The sequence below is a fragment of the Heptranchias perlo genome, chromosome 5 (genome assembly GCF_035084215.1).
Source record: "Heptranchias perlo isolate sHepPer1 chromosome 5, sHepPer1.hap1, whole genome shotgun sequence".
NCBI classification, from domain to species: domain Eukaryota; kingdom Metazoa; phylum Chordata; class Chondrichthyes; order Hexanchiformes; family Hexanchidae; genus Heptranchias; species Heptranchias perlo.
Window position 1 is genome coordinate 71,863,647 of NC_090329.1, and position 23,220 is coordinate 71,886,866.

A 23,220-nucleotide genomic window follows, 5' to 3' on the forward strand; every position below is an offset into this window, starting at 1 on the left:
CTGAACCAGTATCCTGCTTTGTTTTCACTCAGCCAAATGCATTGTACACATCATTAATACCAGTGTTCTAAGCTGTATTTATGAGGATTAGTGGTTGGGAGGAAAGGGAAGTCAGGGCAGGATATGAATTAAGAAACTGAGTTTGTACTAAATGAGAATAGGGCTGAGATTTTACATTGCTGTTTCATGTGAATTATAAAACTGGGAGAAGAAAATATTTATGAATTTAATAAAGTTAAATGTCAATTTTATTTATTTACTAGTTGATCTCTTGTGGTATTGCTCATGGGGAGTCAAGCCCAAGGGTAGTCTTCATCTGAGATGGGGTTAGAGGCTGGGGGGGTTATTCAGATAACCAGATCAGTGCTGGCTGGGCAGGGCAACCTTTGCCGTTTGCCCACTAGAAATTGTGAGAGGCCTCATTATCCTATCACAAGCGAGCTGCCCACGAGTTTTCCGACATTAATGGGCAGATCACCAATGAGAAGGATGGGATTTCTGGCAGGCCCAGCATCATAGAAAGAGAGGCAGCATCTCTTAAGGGGACGTCAGGTTAACATTGCAACACTGTGAGGTGCATCAGCAATATCCCAAGGAAGGGCACTACGATTCTCAGATGCAGCCCTGGAGATTTTAGAGCAGAAAGGGCATGCAAGGGCCTCCCGTTCCCCTCAACGAAGGCTCATATGCTCAGGCAGATCTTGCGGCAGGCCTGAAAGAACATCTCGGAGCAGGTCAATAGTGTCAGCCTCACCCCCAGGACTGGGCTCCGATGCCGCAAGAAATTTAACAACCTTACACATTCACCCAAGGTAGGAACTGTTTCTTGTCTTGACTCCTTCTCTGCATCACATCTTGCCAGATCACTTATCCCCTACACCAACCCTAAGGACTCACATTCCCCTCTGTACTTGTTTATATTCTAATGAGAAATGGGAACTCTTACTTACAGTTGAACAATCTGTCTTCACTGCAAGTACATGCAACATATTGCTGTCACATGGTTGTACCGGGAACGCTATGCACTCTTTTCTTGGCCAAACCACCACATATCACCCTCTTGCTACTTTCCTGCTCTGTAATATCTTTCCATTCTGCCCACTCCTTGCTCAATGTCACACATCAGCATGCCTCACAATGAATCGCACGACTTTCATGGAGCCATTCATTAATAAGCTCCCCTTCTTTCTGCAGGATAAGGTGGCACACAATGCCAGGGAGTGGGAAGGAACATGTGTCGTAGGATCCACTCACATCCAGGTCCTTAGTTCAATGGAGCAGGGAGCCCTGGACATTCAGGGCACAGGCCTCCCTCTCAGCATCAGCATTGGTGTAGTGGATTAGCAGGGTCTGTGATTTGTTCTCATCTCGTCTATTTGTCCTTGATGTGCATCTCCTTCAGGGAGCTTTTCAAATTGTTGGTGCCTTGCCACTCCCACATGTATGAGGCTCTCAAACCTAACCAATACTTGCTATTCATTCATCCTTTCTTCTACTTCCAGGTCACTCTGCAGAATCATCCCTTCAGGAGAAGGTGAGTTGAGCCAGCCTGCACTGTCACCCCCTCAGACTTCAATGCACACCAGCTCAGAGATCAGCTCCCTGGGTGGGTATGATAGTGAGTTAGAGGTGTCTGCACAGGGTGAAGTTCTTAAGTTCCTAAGACCTGCTCAATGATGGTACGGATACTCCCATGGCTATTGTTATATCGGTATTCAGTGAGTGACTGTGGATGTCGAAGAGGTGTCACGAGCCATGTAGATGGGGCATATCACTAAATGTTAGTGGACAGGTACAAAAAATAATTTAAAAGGCTAATGGAATGTTAGCCTTTATCTCAATGGGACTGGAATACAAAGGGGTGGAAGTTATGTTAGAGTTGTATAAAACTCTGGTTAGACCCCATTTTGACTACTGCATTCAGTTCTGGGCACTGGACCCCAGGAAGGATAGATTGACCTTGGAGGGGATGCAGCGCAGATTCACCAGAATGGTACCGGGGCTAAAAGAGTTAAATTATGCGAACAGGTTGCATGGACTTGGCTCGTATTCCCTTGAGTATAGATGATTAAGGGTCGATCTAATTGAGGTGTTTAAGATGATTAATGGATTTGATAGGGTAGATAGAGAGAAACTATTTCCTCTGGTGGGGGAGTCCAGAACAAGGGGGCATAACCTTAAAATTAGAGCTAGGCCATTCAGAGGTGATGTCAGGAATCACAAAGGGTCGTGGAAATCTGGAACTCTCTCCCCCAGAAAAGCTGTTGAGCCTAGGTCAATTGAAAATTTCAAAACTGATATTGATAGATTTTTGTTAGCCAGGGGTATTAAGGATTACAAAATTAAGGAGGGTAAATGGAGTTAAGATACAGATCAGCCATGATCTAATTGAATGCCGGAACAGGCTCGAGGGGCTGAATGGCCTACTCCTGTTCCTATGTTCATAAGGGTGGAAGTCTTGCTCAAACCCACTTGGGTGATTCTGCCCTTAAAGAAAATTCCCCCAATTTTACGCTGGGAATTTTCTCCGGGCTTTTCCCGCTCTGCCGCTGTAACTGTGTTTGCACGTTTTGCTTTTCCACTGAAGTTCTGGCAGTCAAACCAGAGACACCCCGAAGAAATTTTCAGTGATAATGTAATAAATTCACACATCCCCTTCAATTTTAATATCACACTTAGAAAGGATATAGAGGCATTGGAAAGGGTGTAAAAAAGATTCACAAGGGTGACACCAGGACTGAGAGGATATCCTGATATCCTTATCAGGAAAGGCTGAGCATGCTAGGGCTCTTTCTCTCGAAAAGAAAAGGCGGAGGGGTGGCCTGATAGAGGTCTTTCAGATAATGATAGTGAGAATCCCTACGTGGTCAGTTTTCAGTAAAATATTAAGATGTCTACGTGGCAAAGAAGCTGAATGCAAAATGGTTAGAAAGGGTTAATTAGTTAGTAACTGAGATTGATACAAGTGGCCTGGCCCTCCTGCTGGGCCATATGTTTGCGTAGTCAGCAGGCCTGCATTGTCTTATCAATGATAGGTCTTTGATGTGAGTCAAGGACTGGTCTGAATGTCTCCATGTTTATGGCAGATCAATATAGGGAACGAGCTTAGCCAAAGTTGAAAGACATTCCAGGTTGGGAGATAAGGAACAGAAGGAACAGGGAAGAACATTCTAAGTTGGAAAGTGAGGAAGTTATCCCCTTTGATGTCTAACAGCAGCATGATCAGCACATGGACGATTTATGATTGGCCGGAAATAATGTAACCTCGCATGGCAACCTATGCCCGGCTTATGATTGGTGTTGACCCTCGTTAAGTATGTTCCAACCCTATTGATTTGTATAAAAACGTGTGGATTTCTGTATGTTTCTTGTTCTTGCTCTGCCAGCATAGAGGGACTCTATCAGGAGTCCAAGTCAATGCTGCAGACTAAGAACCCTGCTATTAAAGATGTGTTGGACTTTAAAATGTATTCGACTTCAGTTATTACTGAACCAGACTGAGGGGAAAGAATCCGGATCGTCAATAGGGTTTGATAGGGTAGACGTAGAGAAATTGTTTCTATGCGGGGAGGTTCACTGGTGCTGTTGGTGGGGGTGGGGGGGTATTAAACTAATTTGGCAGGTGTATGGGCACCAGGATGTAGCAATCGAAAGGAGAAACAAGGTGCACAAGGGATCGGGAGAGAAAGATAGCACTAGAGCAAGTAATAGTACAGTATTAGGTGGGATCAGACAAAGAGAGAGTACAAGGAAGTCTAAGACAGGTTTGCAGTGCATGTGTGTAAACGCACAAAGCATGGTAAATAAGGTTGGTGAACTGCAGGCGTAAATAGCCACATGGGAATATGATGTTATGGCGATAATGGAGACCTGGCTCAAAAAAGGGCAAGATTGGGTACTAAATATTCCTGGATACAAGGTGTTCAGGAAAGATAGAGAAGGAAAGAAAGGAGGAGGGTGGCAGTATTGATTAAGGAGAATATTGCAGTACTGGAGGGAGAGGATGTCCTGGAAGGGTCAAGGACAGAATCTATTTGGTTAGAGTTAAGAAATAAAAGAGGTGCCATTAAACTACTGGGTGTATTCTTTGGGCCACCAACTAGTGGGAAGGATATAGAGGAGCAAATTTGCAGGGAAATTAGAAAGGTGCAAAAGCTATAGAGTAGTGGGGACTTCAACTATCCTAATATAGATTGGGATAACAATAATAGTATAAGGGGCACAGAGGGGGAGGAATTTTTGAAATGCGTTCAGGATAACTTTCTTAACCAGTACGTTTCCGGCCCAATGAGGAAGGAGGCATCGCTGGACTTGGTTCTAGGGAATGAGGCGAGCCAAGTGGAGCAAGTGTCAGTGGGGGAGCATTTAGGGAGCAGCGATCATAGGTTAGAATAACTATGGAAAGGTTTAGAATAACTATGGAAAAGGACACGGACCACTCTAAAGTAAAAATACTCAATTGGAGGAGGGTCAGTTTCAATGGGATGAGAACAGATCTGGCCTGAGTAAATTGGAATCAAAGATTGGCAGGGAAAACTGTAATTGAACAGTGGGCGGCCTTTATATAGGAGATAGTTCAGGTACAGTCTAGGAACATTCCCACGAGGCAAAAAGGTAGGGCAACTAAAGCCAGAGCTCTCTGGATGACAAAAGAGATAGTGAGTAAGATGAAATGAAAAAAAGGGGCAATGACAGATGTCAGGTTGATAACACAAGTGAGAACCAGGCAAAATACCAACCATCTTCAAATGCCGAGTGGATGATCTATCTCGGCCTCCTCCCGATATTCCCGCCATCACAGAAGCCAGTCTTCAGCCAATTCGATTCATTCCACGTGATATCAAGAAACGGCTGAGTGCACTGGATACAACAAAGGCTATGGGCATCGACAACATCCCAGCTGTAGTGCAGAAGACTTGCGCTCCAGAACTAGCCGTGCCTCCAGCCAAGCTGTTCCAACAGCTACAATGCTGGCATCTACCTGACAATGTGGAAAATTGCCCAGGTATGTCCTGTCCACAAAAAGTAGAACAAATCCAATCCGGCCAATTACCGCTCCATCAGTCCACTCTCAATTATCAGTAAAGTGATGGAAGGTGTCATCGACAGTGCTATCAAGCGGCACTTACTCACCAATAACCTCCTCACTGATGCTCAGTTTGGATTCCGCCAGAACCACTCAGTTCCAGATCTCATTATAGACTTGGTACAAACATGGACAAAAGAGCAGAATTCCATAGGTGAGGGGAGAGTGATTGCCATTGACATCAAGGCAGCATTTGACCGAGTGTGGCACCAAGGAGCCCTAGTAAAATTGAAGTCAATGGGAATCAGGGGGAAAACTCTCCAGTGGCTGGAATTATACCAAGCACAAAGGAAGATGGTAGTGGTTGTTGGAGGCCAATCATCTCAGCCCCAGGACATTCAGCTGCTTCATCAATGACCTTTCCTCCATCATAAGGTCAGAAATGGGGATGTTCGCTGATGATTGCACATTGTTCATTTGCATTCGCAACCCCTCAGATAATGAAGCAGTCCGTGCCCGCATGCAGCAAGACTGGACAACATCCAGGCTTGGGCTGATAAGTGGCAAGTAACATTCGCGCCAAACAAGTGCAAGGCAATGACCATCTCCAATAAGAGAGAGTCTAACCACCTACCCTTGACATTCAACGGCATTACCATCGCTGAATCCCCCACCATCAATATCCTGGAGGTCACCATTGACCAGAAATTTAACTGAACTAGCCACATGAATACTGTGGCTACAAGAGCAGGTCAGAGGCTGGGTATTCTGCGGCAGATGACTCACCTCCTGACTCCCCAAAGCCTTCCACCATCTACAAGGCACATGTCAGGAGTTTGATGGAATACTCTCCACTTGCCTGGATGAGTGTAGCTTCAACAACACTCAAGAAGCTCGACACCATCCAGGACGAGGCAGGCCACTTGATTGGCACCCCATCCACCACCCTAAACATTCACTCCCTTTCCCACCAGCGGACTGTGGCTGCAGCGTGTACCATCTTCAAGATTCACTGCAGCAACTCGCCAAAGCTTCTTTGACAGCACCTCCAAAAGCCGCGACCTCTACCATCTAGAAGGACAAGGCAGCAGGTACATGGTAACAACACCACCTGCAAATTCTCCTCCAAGTCACACACCATCCCGACTTGGAAATATATCGCCGTTCCTTCATTGTCGCTGGGTCAAAATCCTGGAACTCCCTTCCTAACAGCACTGTGGGAGAACCTTCACCACACGGACTGCAGTAGTTCAAGAGGGTGGCTCATCACCACCTTCTCAAGGGCAATAAATGCTGGTCTTGCCAGCAACGCCCACATCCCATGAACGAATAATATAAAAAAATATAGAAAGTTCAGAGAGGAAGTGAAAAAGGAAAGAAGAGGGGCAAAGAAATAATATGAGAATAGACTGGTGGCCAACATAAAATGGAATCCAAAAGTCTTCTACAGGCATATAAACAGTAAACGGGTAGTAAGAGGATGGGTGGGGCCGATTAGGGACCATAAAGGAGATCTACTCATGGAGGCAGAGGGGACGGCCAAGGTACTAAATGAGTACTTTGCACCTGTCTTTACCAAGGAAGAAGATGCTGCCAGAGTCTCAGTAAAGAAAGATATAGTTGAGATACTGGATGGGCTAAAAATTGATAAAGAAGAGGTACTAGAAAGGTTAGCTGTACTTAAAGTAGATAAGTCACCCGGTCTGGATGGGATGCATCCTTGGTTGCTGAGGGAAGTAATGGTGGAAATTGCGGAGGTACTGGCCATAATCTTCCAAAAATCCGTAGATACGGAGGTGGTGCCAGAGGACTGGAGAATTGCAAATATTACAACCTTGTTCAGAAAAGAGTGTAAGGATAAACCCAGCAACTATAGGCCAGTCAGTTTAACCTCAGTGGTGGGGAAACTTTTAGAAACGACAATCCGGTACAGAATTAACAGTCACTTGGACGAGTGTGGATTGATTAGAGAAAACCAGCAAATCGTGTTTCACTAACCTGATGGAGTTTTGTGATGAGGTAACAGAGGGTAGATGAGGGCAATGCAGTTGATGTGGTGTATATGGACTTTCAAAAGGAGTTTGATGAAGTGCCACATGGAAGGCTTATCATCAAGATTGTGGCCCATGGAATAAAGGGGGCAGTAGCAACATGGATACAGAATTGGCTACAGAGAGTACAGAGAGTAGTGGTGAACGGTTGTTTTTCAGACTGGAGGGAGGTGTACAGTGGTGTTCCCCAGGAGTCATTACTGGGATAACTCCTATTCTCGATATATATTAATGACTTGGGCTTAGGTATACAGGGCACAATTTCAAAATTTGCAGATGACACAAAACTTGGAAGGGTAGTAAACAGTGAGGAGGATAGTGATAGACTTTAAAAGGATATAGACAGGCTGGTGGCATGGGCGGACACGTGGCAGATGAAATTTAACGCAGAAAAATGCGAAATGATACATTTCAGTAGGAAGAACGAGGAGAGGCAAAATAAACTAGAGGGCACAATTCTAAAAGGGGTACAGGAACAGATTTGGTGGTTTATGTGTACAAATCGTTGAAGGTGGCAGGGCAGGTGGAGAAAGCAGTTAAAAAAGCATACGGGATCCTGGGCTTTATAAATAGAGGCATAAAGCACAAAAGTATGGAAGTCATGATGAACCTTTATAAAACACTGGTTCGGCAACAACTGGAGTATTGTGTCCAATTCTGGGCACCACACTTTAGGAAAGATGTGAAGGCCTTAGAGAGGTTGCAGACGAGATTTACTAGAATGATTCCAGGGATGAGGGACTTTAGTTACGTGGATAGACTGGAGAAGCTGGGGTTGTTCTCCTTGGAACAGAGACATTTGCGAGGAGATTTAATAGATGTATTCAAAATCATGAAGGGTCAAGACAGACTAGATAGAGACAAACTGTTTCCATTGGCTGAAGGGTCAAGAATCAGAGGCCATAGATTTAAGGTGATTGGCAAAAGAAACAAAGGTGACATGAGGAAAAACTTTTTTACACAGCGAGTGGTTAGGATCTGGAATGCACTGCCCGAGGGGGTGGCGGAGGCAGATTCCATCATGTCCTTCAAAAGTGAACTGGATAAGTACGTAAGAGGAAAAAATTTGCAGGGCTATGGAGATAGGGCGGGGGGTGGGACTAGCTGGATTGCTCTTGCATAGAGCCAGCGGGGGCTCGATGGCCTCCTTCCGTGCTGTAACCTTTCTATGATTCTATGACTTGTGGAGGTGTCCAAAACTACAGGTCATAAATATAAAATATAAAATAGTCGCTAATAAATCCAATAGGGAATTCAGGAGAAACTTCTTAACCCAAAGAGTGGTAAGAATGTGGAACGTGCTACCACGAGGAATAGTTGAGGCAAATAGCATAAATGCATTTTAGAGAAAACTAGATAAGTACATGAGGAAGAATAGAAGGGTATCCTGATAGGATTAGATGAAATAGGGAGGGAGGAGGCTCGTGTGGAGCACAAACGCTGGCATAGACTCGTTGGGCCGAATGGCTGCTTCTGTGCTGTGATTTCGATGTAATTCGATGTAACATTTTAGTCTTGTTCTCAAATTAAACAAACCTAGATTTTTTTTCCAGTTCTAAACTAAGGGCTGATGCCAACAATATAATGTCATTGGTCAACATTGTACCCCAGTAGTTTAGATTATATAATTGTGCCATATGTGCCTATTTTCAAAATTCCACATTCTGTTTGCACATCACTCTTTTTATTACACTACCAAAGATATAGAACACTATTCTGACCCCAAAAAACACTTGTCAAAATACATTTGTTCTGATAAATTGAATACAATGATACTTTGAACAAATGATTGCTTTTTAAGGTCAGAGAGAAAGTGATAACACATGTTGTGATGGCTTTTAAGAGACTGTCATGATGTACTTCAACACAAAATGCTTGAGACCAGTATACCCTTGCATTTTTAGAAAACGTGCAATATGCATGCATTGCTGTTCGAAATCTTTGGGTTTAAATTTAGATTGTGATAAGTATTATTTAACATTAGTACACGGATGATTGCAGATAAGCATTCCTACTGGTCAACCGAGTGGGCATTTTAATGTGCGGAAAAAGCTCGTTTTGCCACAACAAGTTGAAATACTACAGCTCGACATTTACATCACTGTTTAATTTGATCTATCTACTAATGAACAATGCACAGTCTATTGCAATTTGTGTTGGATTAGAGGACTAGAAATTTGTTCTCATCCCTTATTTCCCTTATAAAAAATATACTGGAGGATTCATTAGCATCTATCATAGCTGATCTAATTTACAAATATATAAATATCGATTTAGTACAAGGTTTAGTATAAGATTTTCTGCATCTTTGCCATCATAAGTACTTACAGCTGTCTTCTTCTTCAGCAACGATTTTGATAACGTAACAGGCATAGACAAACCCAAGAAGCTGGAAAAGAAACAAAATATTCATCACCTACAAACGCATAACTAAAAATAAATGAAAGGAAATGGTTAGGCAGTTACAATACTGAAGCACTGGACTCTCAGCCTGAATGTAAATCCAAATGTTGAACTCAGGCTTCCCACGGAGTTTGAAAATCTTGCCTGGGTTATCGGGAAGGGAAGGGGAAGTACTAGAGCCGTTCTCTTGCTCCATCATTAAAATGGTTCTTCAGGTGGGTTCAGCATATTGCCCTGACCAAAGAAGATTGCTTTGATTGGAGGTTGGTAAAGGAATGCTAAATATAGGGGAAGAAAATAACTAAAGTGTATAAGCAATAAAAGTAAGGCCAGATATGTAGATAGGCAACATATACCTATGCCTTTGCCTATGTCACTAGAAGCCTTAACAGAGATTGAGGCAAACTTTCTGCTTGACTTCTCATCTTCCCTTCCTCCCTCAAAGGATGCATCTCATTTCGGTAGGGTCTCACTATACTATTTCCTTGCACTGTTGCCCAGATGAAATTATAAACTCACCAAATGAGAAGCTACATTCTGTAATCATCTGCTGGTATGTGGTTTGTGGAAGCAGTCCAGGTTGACGTGTTCTCCAGTTTGCACTCGCTCCACTTGAACTTTATTTGTTGCTGTCACTGGATGGATGGTTTGGGAGATAATATGCATCCTACCATTCCATGGCCCAGTGGCAGATCAACACACTTCATCAACGGTTGATGACAGGTGTATTTGCAGATCTTCCACATCATGGGTGTCCAAATTATGGCCCCTGAGACATGGCAATCCAGACCTCGGAATCTAAGGAGTTCAGTCCTTATATATGTTTATTTCTATTCACCAGCTTCTCCTAGTTCAGATTGTGGGCATGTAGGTTTGAAAAAGACTATTCTTAATGCTGTTGTCTTATTGGTAGATAAACCCTAAATCAGGACACTAAAATCTGTTCACATCTGTAGTTTGAGATATGCGCAAATTATTGGAACAATAATATATAGACATGAGTACTGTTTTAAGACTGCTGAAGTACAGATGGTACTACAAGAGATGACGTGAGGAGGGTAGCCTTCTTAAACGCTGCATGTCAGCATTGCAACATGCCTGGAAGGAGGTGGAGGCAAGTTGGAGGTCACATCTGACTGGTACTGTCATTGGCTGTGTCAGCCCTATGCCAAATGGTAGCTGCAGGTGTCCTAACAGCAGATGGCACAGCTCCGCATCTGGCTCTCTGCTGACCTGAACACTGTGAAGGCATTTCCCTGTGGTCATTGGCCAGATGTTCCTCTGCCCCAACCTTCTCAATATCACACCCCTACGCCACCTACTTTCTGATTACCATGCACCAGCTCAGATCCTTTCACTTGTGGGAAAATAGAGTTTTGTTGAGGATGTAGTACTGGGTGATTCACAGAGCACGAGATGTACATACAATTTCCTGGGGCCCGATTTTACCAGGGGTGCGGGTTCTCGGCGGGTAGGCCTGCGGGCACGTACCAAACGCGCCCGGTGAAATTAGTGGGTTTCCCGCGCGATCGTAGCAGGCAACACACTAATTGGATTCACTTACCTGCTCCTCCGGGTTCCCCGCTGCTGATCTGCGCGTCGGGCGGGCTGCGCATGCGCAGTAAGATCTGTCAGCTGGAGGCGCTCTATTTAAAGGGGCAGTCCTCCACTGACAGATGCTGCCACAAATAGTAAAAATTACAGCATGGAGCAGCCCAGGGGGAAGGCTGCTCCCAGTTTAATGATGCCTCACCCCAGGTATCATTAGATGGGGTGAGGAGGAGGGGGAGGACAGAGATCTTCCCCCCAGCGGCCGGGAGGAAGCGGCCTGCCTCTGCCACCAAGAAGGCCTGGCCCGAGGTGGCAGAGGGGGTCAGCTGCGCCACCAACATATCGCCCACCTGCATACAGTGCAGGTGGCGCACCAATGACCTCAGTAGGTCAGCCACAGTGAGAACACATAGTCTCTCCCCTACACTCCGCCTGCCACAACACTGCCCCCACCCCACATCTCCTTTGGCACTGTCAACACTACTCTGTCACATCACCCCTCATACCCACTGAAACATCATCCTCATCTTACCTGCACCTACTCACCTCGCCAGTACTCACCCCGCCACGACCACTCAACCCAATCCTCATACAATCTCATGGCTCTATCCCATACTCACCCGCTCGTGCATCTCTCTCACGGCCAGCCTCACTCAACCTGCCACCACCTGTGCTGCAGCCACAGGGCATGCATCACATATGTGCAGTAGGCAGCGTAAGGCAAACGTGCCGTGAGCATGAAGGGGATGCACAAGGGTGTTTGAGGGTTTGTCATGGTTCGTACTTCTATTGAATTAAATAACAACTCACATCACACATTATATTGGCTCCACTAGTGCCATGTCTTCGCGAATCCTGTCCGGTTTGTACAATAATGCCCGCTCCTGGGTATCCCTATGAGGACCCACCACTGATGCCACCCAGTGTGTCATTGCAGAGTGGGTGTAGATGTATTTGCAGGGCTCATCTGTGCAGACGACTGAGAGACACCGGGGATGTCCCCGGTTGCAGCCTGGAAGGCTGTGGAGGTGCCCTCACGGGCACCGAAACCCAGGGGGCGTCGGCCCGAAGCATCTACCAGGTCAGGGCATGAACAGGAGCAACCTGCCACCACCTCTGCTGGAGCCACAGGGGTAGCACCACGTAGGGGTACCAGGAAACGAGAACCCAAAGTTCCGTGAGCACACAGGGATTGCACCAGGGTGTTTGTCTATTTGTTATCTTTTTATTTCCAGTCTTTGAATGGCAACACGAAATAAAGTCACTTTTTCTCACCAATGCTGCCACCTCTTGTCCATAATTCTGCGGCTTGTGCAATATGTCCCTTCCGTGCGCCTCATCATGACGACGACTACCCCGTCCCACCCATTGGGCATAATACAGTGGGTGCAGGTGTACAGGCACCACTCTTCTGTGGAGGGAGCCTGTGTGGACCCTCGTCTGTGCACGTTATGACATGTGAACGCCTCACACAGTGTGATGTTAGGAGAACCGTTGGCATATGAGTGCCTCCCTGGCCTGACGAGCACGCAGGTGAGCCGGTGTTCGGGCCATGGGTCGTTCCTCCTCCTCTCACTCATACTCCTCCTCTTCCTCCTCCTCCTCCTCCTCATTGTCGTCCTCAATGTGGGTGGCGGGTGTGCATGGGGCCTCCTCCAGCGGCACCCCTCTCTGTTGTGCCATGTTATGCAGGGCACAGCAGACAACTATAATTCGTCCCACTCGGAGTGGCGTGTATTGGAGCGCTCCCCCGGAACGATCAAGGCACCTGAAGCGGATCTTGAGCAGCCCTATGGCCTGCTGAATTGTAGACCTGGTAGCAATGTGGCTGTCATTGTACCGACGCTGCGGCTCGGTAATGGGGTTCCTCAGAGGTGTCATAAGCCACGTGTGCAGGGGATATCCCTTGTCGCCGAGGAGCCAGCCGTTGCCGGTGTTGGGTGCGTGGAAGAGGGGTGGGACGGTGGACTCCCTGAGGACGAAGGCATCGTGGCAGCTGCCAGGGTATCTGGCGCACACGTGTAGGAATCTCTGGCGGTGGTCACAAATGCGCTGGGCGTTCATGGAGTGATACCCCTTCCTGTTGATGAACAGCCCTGGCTCATGTGGAGGTGCCCGTATTGCTATGTGGGTGCAATCGATTACACCCTGCACCCGTGGGAAGCCAGCCACATCATGGAATCCCACCGCCCTCTCCGTCTGGCTGCGCTCATCCATGGCGAAGTTGATGTAGGTTGAGGCCCTGCGGAACAGCCCATCGGTGACCTGCCTTATGCACTTGTGTGCAGACGACTGACAGACCCCGGTGATGTCCCCCGTGGCACCCTGGAAGGATCCGGAGGCGAAGAAGTTGAGGGCAGTGGTGACTTTGACGGCGACAGGTAAGAAGATGCTGCTTGGTCCATCCGGGAGCAGCTCGTCATTAAGGAGGCTGCAGATGTCGGCGACTACCTGGCGAGTGACTCTGAGCCTCCGTATGCACTGCTGCTCAGAGAGGTCCATGAAGCTGAGCCTCGGTCTGTAGACCCTCTGCGGAGGGTAGTGCCTCCTGCGACGCTGCTCTCTCTGCGGTTGCCCTCCCTCCTGCTGTGCAGGTGGATGTGCCGCAGCAACGTGTTGGGGGGCTCCACGTCGATGAGGCGGACGGCGTGGACTGTGAGGCTGCTGGGGCTGGTGATGCTGTTCGTCCTCCGAGGATGTCGAAGCAGCCCCCATCTGGCAGGTGTTGGTCTGAGGGGTTGTGCACGGTATGTAGGTGTTTCCTCGCACTGGGGCTGCGGTTCCACGTCGGGGTTTCCTCTGGCTTGGAGGGGGGTGGTGGAGGGCAGGCACTGCCCTATGTGACGGAGTGGCCTCCTGCGTGGGTGAGGGGTCTCCCCCCCACCTGTGGAGTGCACCTTGGCAGCTGCCACAGGCTGCTGGCTGCAACACGTCCGGTTGGAGTGAGACTGTTTCCCCCAGTGTGTGAAACAGTCTCGGTTGAAGGTAAAATCCCACACTTCCTATTAAGACAGCTGAATCAGGTCATTTAATGACCTCAACAAGCAAGGTAAATACACTCAAGTGGCATCCCACTGGCTTTAATTGCCTGCGGGATTCCCACCAGTGGGGGCTGCGCACGCACCCCCGCACATCAGCGCGGAACCCGGAAGTGGGCGGGATCGAGGCGCGATCCGGTGACGCACCTGGATATCGCGATTTTCGACGCCCCCCCGCCGGGAACGCACCCGGAAACCGCTGGTAAAATCGAGCCCCTGATGTTTGTGCATTACACTGAGTGAAGTACCAGTCTACACAGATGAAGGTTCAGGGTTGTTAGCGACTGATGAGTTTGCCGAAGGTCATTTACAAAGCTGTAAAGGAAGATTTTTTTGAACAATTTTTAGGCCATGTAGGCACTTAAAAACATTTTTTTTTACTAATGTAGCTTAGCATTTCAGGAGCATTCCACCTCCCAACAGCTGCAATAATGCCAGAATGGGGTTTCTCATACGAATACCTCTTTTCTCTGCTTTTGGGAGAAAGAAAAGGAGAACAAGTGGAAGGATTCTGAGCAGATCAGGATGCACCAGAGGTGTTCAGCGCACCAGAATCTACAGGCAGAGCTGCACATACCTTTATTTCTCAGAGGAGCAGTGTCGCAGAGACTCCAGTTTTCAATGGATGCTGTGACTGAGGGCCGCCAGTAGCTGTCAAGAGCATAGTCATCCTTAACCTTACACTTAGGGATCTTTTCAGGCTGCCTCTGGGGACATCACCAACATAAACCAGATGTGTACAACCAAATAGATGTGTAAGGTAAATACTCGGTTGCTCGAGCAAGTGTGTTAATTTCCTTCCCCAAGGACAACTGACAGTGGCATGAGAGGGTGTTGCAATTTTATGGTGGCAGGATTCCCGAAGACTATAGAATTATAGATTATGCCCAAATGGGACTATGCAGTTCCTTTCACCACCTAGTGGAATAGAAAAGGATTCAACCCTCTCAGCATTCATCTTATTTGCAACAATCATCACCTGATTTTGCACATCAGTGCTCATTTCCCAGGCAGCTATCATGATGGTTTCATTTTAAGGCAATCCACTGACCCACCAATATTTGACTCATAATGACAAGCCTCAGGGTTGCAGTCAAGACCAACCTTTATAGTCATGGCACAAAACATCTTTGTGGTATTCTGGGAGACCAGCTTAGCATGTCAGGTCCATGGATTGATCTGAGGGTGTCCTGCAATACAGGTCGGCTAAAGTTTTCAAGGATTGTTGCTACTTGCTGCATAACTCCACTCTGCAAAGAGGCGTCACAGGAGGAAGGCCCACAGGTGTATCAAGGGAACACCAAGGGGAGCAGGAAGAGCCTAATGAGGCTGCAGAGCAGAACCCAATGTCGGTTACAAGAGCCATTTGGCAAGCTCTCATACAGGACACCTTCTGTGAATATGCAAATGTATCCGCTATGGGAACAGTCACGTCTACATCTCCCCATACCCTCCACAAATATGCCTTCACCTACAGTGCCTTCAGTCTTATAGCAAATTCACAAACATCACATTCATGCCATCTAATGAAACATGCTTACACACCTTTGCAAGAAGAATCTCCGCACGAAACTACAGTAGAACCAGTTTTTAATGTAAAACTATGATCAATGTTTGTTACCATAGCATTTCCCCGCTTAGCACTAGCCTTGTAATTCTTCTGGATACAGTGGCAGGAATACATGGCTGTCGTGTACGCATATGAGCCTTTTCCTCCTAGCAGCTGAGTCCCAAGATGGACCTGTTGTAGCTCCACTTCCACCACTGCGAAGGATCTCCCAATTGTGCATTCAGCCACGTGTGTAGACATTGGAGTAGCAGATGTTTTGGAGTCCTGGAAGACGACACCATCACCTGTGCTTATTCCAGCCATGCCCCTGCTGCTTGGCCTGCCTCACTAGGACCAGTGAACGGTGTAATATCAGTCCTAATGGCATCAGTGAGATCAGTGGAGCCCTGCCCCATGATTCTCTTTAACTCAAGACCCAATCTGCAAAGCTTATCACTTCCTTTCTTCAATATGAGCTTGTGTGCAATGCTGATTTCTGGTTTTACTCTGCCTGAGGTCTTAAAACCATCTAGGCTTGGGGGAATGGGAAGTAGCTTCCCCATGATTGACGGGTTTAGAGTAGTAATGGAGCAGCCTTTTTTTGCACCAATTTCAGACAACTTTGGATGAGGCTAGAAATTACTGTTGGTGATAATAGCACCACTATTTCAATGGAGAACTGGATGACAAAAATTATTATTGCCAATAATAGTGAATGAATACTTATGGCCTTCATATGATATTCCTGTGTCTGCTGTTTTCATGGAGATGTTAACCTGCTCCATTAAAATAGAGGCGCTATTATCGGCAACAGTAATTTCTAGCCTCATAGCTAAATAGTTTTTCAGCATCAGTGCTAATGATAAACACCCATCCAAATTTGCCTGAAATTGGGCAGTTTAGTAGAACAAAGCCAAAACAAACCTGATGAATTCAGATCATTTTTCCCTCCCAGGCTCCATAGCCAAATAAAAAAATGGAGTGGGGCCAAACTGCCAATTTACTATTGAGTCCATACTTGGCCTGGATTTACCCTAATTCAGATAGTGGGGACGGTTTTCACTTTGGGCAGACTTGGGCTGGATGGCAAGAGGAGAGCTCGTGAAGCGAGCCATTTTGAGGGTTGCGCCTCATTTCAATATGAATGGTGAGCACGAGTTGAGAGCCAGCACGCACAAGCAGCTTGCCATTTGGGTTGGTATGGGAAATTGGGTGGCTCCAATGCAGAGCGGAATCGAAAGTTAGGATATGAAGGGGGGAAAAAAATTACTGGGGGAGGGGGCAGGTACAGGCCAGCAGTGGGCTGGAAGATTTTTGTGGGGTGTGGTGGAGCATTCATAAAAAACATCAAAAAATTAAATACTGGAAAAAGAAAACACATCTTGAGGTTACGATTTAGGTTTATTCTGATTAAACTGATAGTTTAGACTGTGGCCCTGATTTTGGTGTGGGGCAAGAAATGAGCGTGGGGCCGGCGTGGCAATCTCAAGCTTGCCCTGGCTTGCCGGCGTGAAGCCCGGGCAATTTTAACTCCCTGGCCCAACTACCCGGCTACAATGATCAAGGACCCACAGGAACGGTTCCTGGCAGTCAGGTAAATGGTGGGGGGAGTGTAGGCGATCAAGGTTGGGGGAGGGAAGGCCATGGCCTAGGTTTCCAAGTGGGGCCCGGAGGAGCACTCCTGCTCTTCCTGGCCCCCAAAGAAACGTTCAAAAAATAAACTCTACGTACCTTTTCAGCCCCCTTCTGGGCCTTTTGCTCCTTCGTACCCAGTGAGACCTGCGCTGGGTGTCAGAAGCGGTTACTCTGAATTAAAATATAGTCAGGGTCTGAATGACATCATCAGACCCAGACTTTTGAATTTCAATGAGGTCCCTGCCTGCCTGGTGCAAGGTCCTAGCTGGCCGGCTGGAATGTGTCTGTTAAAATGGCAGGTCTGGGGGATTAAAATTGGGGCTAGCGCTTCTGGACTGCATATTGCTTCACCAGCTGCTTGAAATACAAATATGGGAATAGTAATGCACCCACATTATTTCAACTGCAATATGAAAAAGAAAATATTGGATAATTAGGGAAGAGATCACAAATGTGTTTTGTTGTCCAGTTGGTTTTGGGTATGTCAACTGTAAACTAAATACTAAAAACCACTTCAGGATTCTGTACACCTTAGTTATATTATAAACATACTTGTTTCCTGACCTCAGTCCTTTATAAAAGATATACATCTGGTGAGAGCACCTAGCAGCTGCAACACCCAAGTGTTGGGCTTACAGTGAACAGACTCAAGTTGGCTGACAATTGCATTGAATTTGAGTTGGAGTACAAGTTTTACTCAGATTGGCTTGGTAGTTTTGGGAGCCTGGGGGACACTTTCTGCACTAACGAAGTACAAATCAAAGCAGAATGTCTAACAAATCAGATTAAAAAGATCAAGAAACCTGAAATAAAAACAGAAAATGCTAGAAATTCACTGCATGTCCGTCAGCATCTGTTTTGGATGTGGACGCTTCACAAGAACAATTCTGATGAGGGTCTACTCCTGAATTGTTAATCTATTTCTTCAGATGCAACTGGACCTGCTGTGTACCTGAAGCATTTCCTGTTTCTACGTCTAAATAGAGAGAGTGATCAAGTCCATGAAGATGTCCACAGGGTGGACCTTGGGCTGCTCTATTGATTGATCAGGAGATTGTGGCTATGGAATAAAAGGGAATAGAGGAGGCTTTCTTTTTAAATTAAGATATAAATGCCTGAATTGGTTGACATTACAGCATCATGACAACACAAACAAGCAGTCAGCTTTGTAATTAACATTAACCGATCCAAGATCTAAGGAGAGGATCAAAGAGATCAAGTCACAAGTCGAACAGTATTCTTAAAACTATGAAAAGGGGTTGATGTGTTAACAATGATATTTGTGGTGTGGGACACTCACATTTACATTTTTTACACTTAATACAAAAATAAAGCTTTCAAATACTGTTAATGTCCTGATATTTCTCAAACTGTTTATGTATAGCAAACAGTATAGCAGACGGGTACCAATATGTTGCCATCTTTTACCAAATATGATCCACTGCAGCATGATATTCTTTCAACTTCTGCAGGTACATTTGCAGCAGTTAGATCAGAGGCCGTGAAAATATGGTAACACATAGTTACGCATCTGCTATCCTCTATGCATTTAATAGATATAATATTGTGGGTTTTGTGATTTAAATTTTTAAAGTCTTTTTTCAACATAAAATTGATATATTATTTCCCAGAGGCTCACCTGAGAGGCACTGAGAATTTGGCCCATTCTTGACAGTTTGTTTAGTCTGGCTGAAGTGGACATCAAACACAATGGCCCAGAATATGCTGGGCCGTAGTGCCATCGTAATGGTGGAATAACTTCGAAGACCATTACTATCGCTACTAATGTCCCAGGAAATTCTGACGTTAGTGAATAACGCCACTGTTATAGCAACACCATCATTTCTTGGGACTTTAGCGCCGTTCTGCTGGACCCACCGTCGAAAACTGGAAAGGATCACTATACAAGCTCTAGCCCCCATTGAAAACAGCAATGAGGGTCAGTATCCTTGTATTAAGGCTCGTTTTATTGCCGCTTGCGGGAAAGCCATCCCTGAAGGATATTAGTGAACTAGTTGGGCATTTATGACAATCTGCAGTTTTCGTAGTCATTTTCAGGTGCTATCCCACAAATTACCATATTTATTACCAGACTTATTAAATTCACTTTCACAACTTGCCATGATGGAACGATCTCATAACCTCCCGGTTGCTAATCCAATACCATAATCTCTAGGCTACCCTACTGACCTGACCTCCCACTGGTAGCACCCATACACACCCCTATGAAGGCTGGTATGTTGACTCACTACCAACATACCAGCTGCAACTACAACACCAGGTCCCGACTGAGGCTCTGGACTGGGAACTCTCTACTTAGTGAATCCCTGCCTCTGGATCGGCACGCTGGCCATCATTTACCTTGAAAGGAACAGAGCAGGTTCAACCCTTTCAATGGCAGAGGCCTGGCACAACTGTGTCTCTGCTATTTTTCCAGGGTTCCAGGGAAAACCAGCAGAACCTCCCACTGGGATTTCAGTGCTTCAGGTTAAGTCTCACCCCAACCTTAGAAGAGTGTCCCCTACTGCACCATTATGGCGTTTCTTCCATTTCCCACACCAAGCATCCTGTGGCCTCTTTGAATAAGATTGTCAATTAGTGCCTAATTAGAGACAGTTTTGTGCTGTAGATCCATGCCCACTTGGAACTGAATTTAGACCGCCCAAACTCATTTCACATAGATACTTACAGCCAGAGATTACTTTCAACTGAGAATCTAGGTCTCAGAGGCAAGGCAAATATCTAACTGACTGCACCACCCAGTTCCTCCTGAAATAATCTGTTATTAGTCAAAATTATTTCAATTATTTATCACCAAAATGAATGGAAATGATGGAGTTGACCTATGTCAAGCCAACTACAATTTTTGGGAACTCAACTGTTTTTTTTATCAAATAATTCATGAATATAAGGTACCTTTTTGTTTAGCACAATTCAGAATATCTTTCTAAAAGAAATTCCATGAAGTGTACAGGATTGTAAATATATTAATAACCTTAAAGACTGTTAAAGGTGGAAGTCAAATAATCAGTAGTCTACATTACAAGAAGCCACACAGCCCCGTCACCCTGCTTATTATTCTGTGCTTTTCTAGCAGTTATTCTGACTAAACATATCATCCAAAATCCTAGGGTCAGGACCATATGAATATTTTGGACCCTTTCCAGTGCAATAGGATTGCGTGATTGAGCAGATGTAAGGTGGGGTGGGGGGTGATTTCACTGTAGCACCTTGTTGGTGTGCCTACAAGGCTCTGGTAGTGCAGCAAAACTTATAAAAAAACACTGTGATCCCTTCTTCTGCTGGTTTTGGCAATGTAATCAATCATATGCATTGTGAAACCAGTCTTTAATTTTTTTAATTCCCCCTCCCACCTGGCCACGGCCCTGGCATCCTGGATTGCTAAGGACCCATTTGTGGATGGAAGTATTATGCCCCCTACAAAACTACCAGAATTTTTAATGGGCCTGAAAAAAGGTGGAACCCTGTTGGATCTGGGTTCTACCCCAAATTCCAGTCTCTCCCCCCATTACTGCCAGTGTACTACTAAACTGCCCTCCGTCTGGAATTTTGGGACCCGTACGTTTAGTCAAAAGTAATCAATGGAAAAATGGACCTTCTTGTCTCCACGTAGGAATCATCTTCATTTAGGTCTTCTGAATCCAACCCAGGAGAAGGAAGCTCTGTAAACATCCCCATCCTCAATGATGGCAGAGTCCAGCACGAGTGCAAAAGACAAGGCTGAAGCTTTTGCAAACTGTCTTCAGCCAGAAGTGCCGAGTGGATGATCCATCTTGGCCTCCTCCCGATATCCCCACCATCACAGAAGTCAGTCTTCAGCCAATTCGATTCACTCCACGTGATATCAAGAAACGGCTGAGTGCACTGGATACAGCAAAGGCTATGGGCCCCAACAACATCCCGGCTGTTGTGCTGAAGTCTTGTGCTCCAGAACTAGCCGCGCCTCTAGCCAAACTGTTCCAGTACAGCTACAACACTGGCATCTACCCGACAATGTGGAAAATTGCCCAGGTATGTCCTGTCCACAAAAAGCAGGACAAATCCAATCCGGCCAATTACTGTCCCATCACTCTACTCTCAATCATCAGCAAAGTGATGGAAGGTGTCGTCAACAGTGCTATCAAGCGGCACTTACTCACCAATAACCTGCTCACCGATGCTCAGTTTGGGTTCCGCCAGGACCACTCGGCTCCAGACCTCATTACAGCCTTGGTCCAAACATGGACAAAAGACCTGAATTTCAGAGATGAAGTCAATGTGAATCGGGGAAAACTCTTCAGTGGCTGGAGTCATACCTAGCACAAAGGAAGATGGTAGTGGTTGTTGGAGGCCAATCATCTCAGCCTCAGGACATTGCTGCAGGAGTTCCTCAGGGCAGTGTCCTAGGCCCAACCATCTTCAGCTGCTTCAACAATGACCTTCCTTTCATCATAAGGTCAGAAATGGGGATGTTCGCTGATGATTGCACATTGTTCAATTCTATCCGCAACTCCTCAGATCATGAAGCAGTCCGTGCCCGCATGCAGCAAGACCTGGACAACATCCAGGCTTGGGCTGATAAGTGGCAAGTAACATTCGCGCCAAACAAGTGCCAGGCAATGACCATCTCCAACAAGAGAGAGCCTAACTACCTCCCCTTGACATTCAACGGCATTACCATCGCCGAATCTCCCACTATCAACATCCTGTGGGTCACCATTGAACAGAAACTTAACTGGACCAGCCACATAAATACTGTGGCTACAAGAGCAGGTCAGAGGCTGGGTATTCTGCGGCGACTGACTCACCTCCTGACTCCACAAAGCCTTTCTACCATCTACAAGGCACAAGTCAGGAGTGTGATGGAATACTCTCCACTTGCCTGGATGAGCGCAGCTCCAACAACACTCAAGAAGCTTGACATCATCCAGGACAAAGCAGCCCACTTGACAGGCACCCCATCCACCACCCTAAACATTCACTCCCTTCACCACCGCCGCACCGTGGCTGCAGTGTGTACCATCCACAGGATGCACTGCAGCAACTCGCCAAGGCTTCTTCGACAGCACCTCCCAAACCCACAATCTCTATCACCTAGAAGGACAAGGGCAGCAGGCACATGGGAACAACACCACCTGCACGTTCCCCTCCAAGTCACACAGCATCCCAACTTGGAAATATATCGCCGTTTCTTCGTCATTGTTGGGTCAAAATCCTGGAACTCCCTACCTAGCAACACTGTGGGAGAACCTTCACCACACGGACTGCAGCAGTTCAAGAAGACGGCTCACCACCACCTTCTCAAGGGCAATTAGGGATGGGCAATAAATGCTGGCCTTGCCAGCAACGCCCACATCCCATGAACGAATAAAAAAAGAGACATCCCCATTTTGAGGAGGACAGGGATGAGACAAAAGACGATGTTGAATGCTTGGGCGAGGAAAACTAACAGCAGCCTCCAAAGATGTGCCACCCATGGAAGAGACTCAACACTGTGATATATATCACCAGTAACTCCACAGAACATTCTGTGAGATACACAACGTAAACTGCTGAAGTGTCTATAACATTGAGCCAAGGAACACAGCAGCAACACACCACCACCACCTCCATCGTTGAATCTTTTTAAGAAAGGTACAAACCTACTTCATCAGTACATTGAAAAGGTCCATGCCAGTGTGCGGGCTGGAAGTACTCAGATGCACAGTGATATGTTACTTGGTATAACATTATACCATTGGTTTGGATACAGTTGGCCATGCAGATTGGCTTCCTCGTAAATCTGCAAATCATATTGCTGCAAAAGCAACAATTCTCCTCTCAGTTCTGGAACCATCCTAGTAAATCTTTTTTGCACCTTCTCCAGTGCCCCTGTATCCTGTTTATAATATGGAGACCAGAGCTGTACACACTACTCCAATTGTGGTCCACTGCTATAGGACATTCACATTCAGAGTTCTTTTGAAT

The 23,220-nt window shown here is 46.2% G+C and overlaps 1 protein-coding gene across 1 annotated transcript in view; it reads right to left on the bottom strand.

The window, feature by feature from the left end:
- The window catches only part of nkain2 (sodium/potassium transporting ATPase interacting 2), a 504,953-nt gene that overhangs the window by 19,829 nt on the left and 461,904 nt on the right, over nt 1-23,220 (bottom strand). Inside the window, exon 5 of the mRNA XM_067983806.1 lies at nt 9,406-9,466. Coding sequence (XP_067839907.1) covers nt 9,406-9,466 — 61 coding nt within the window. The remainder of the gene's footprint in view (nt 1-9,405; nt 9,467-23,220) is intronic.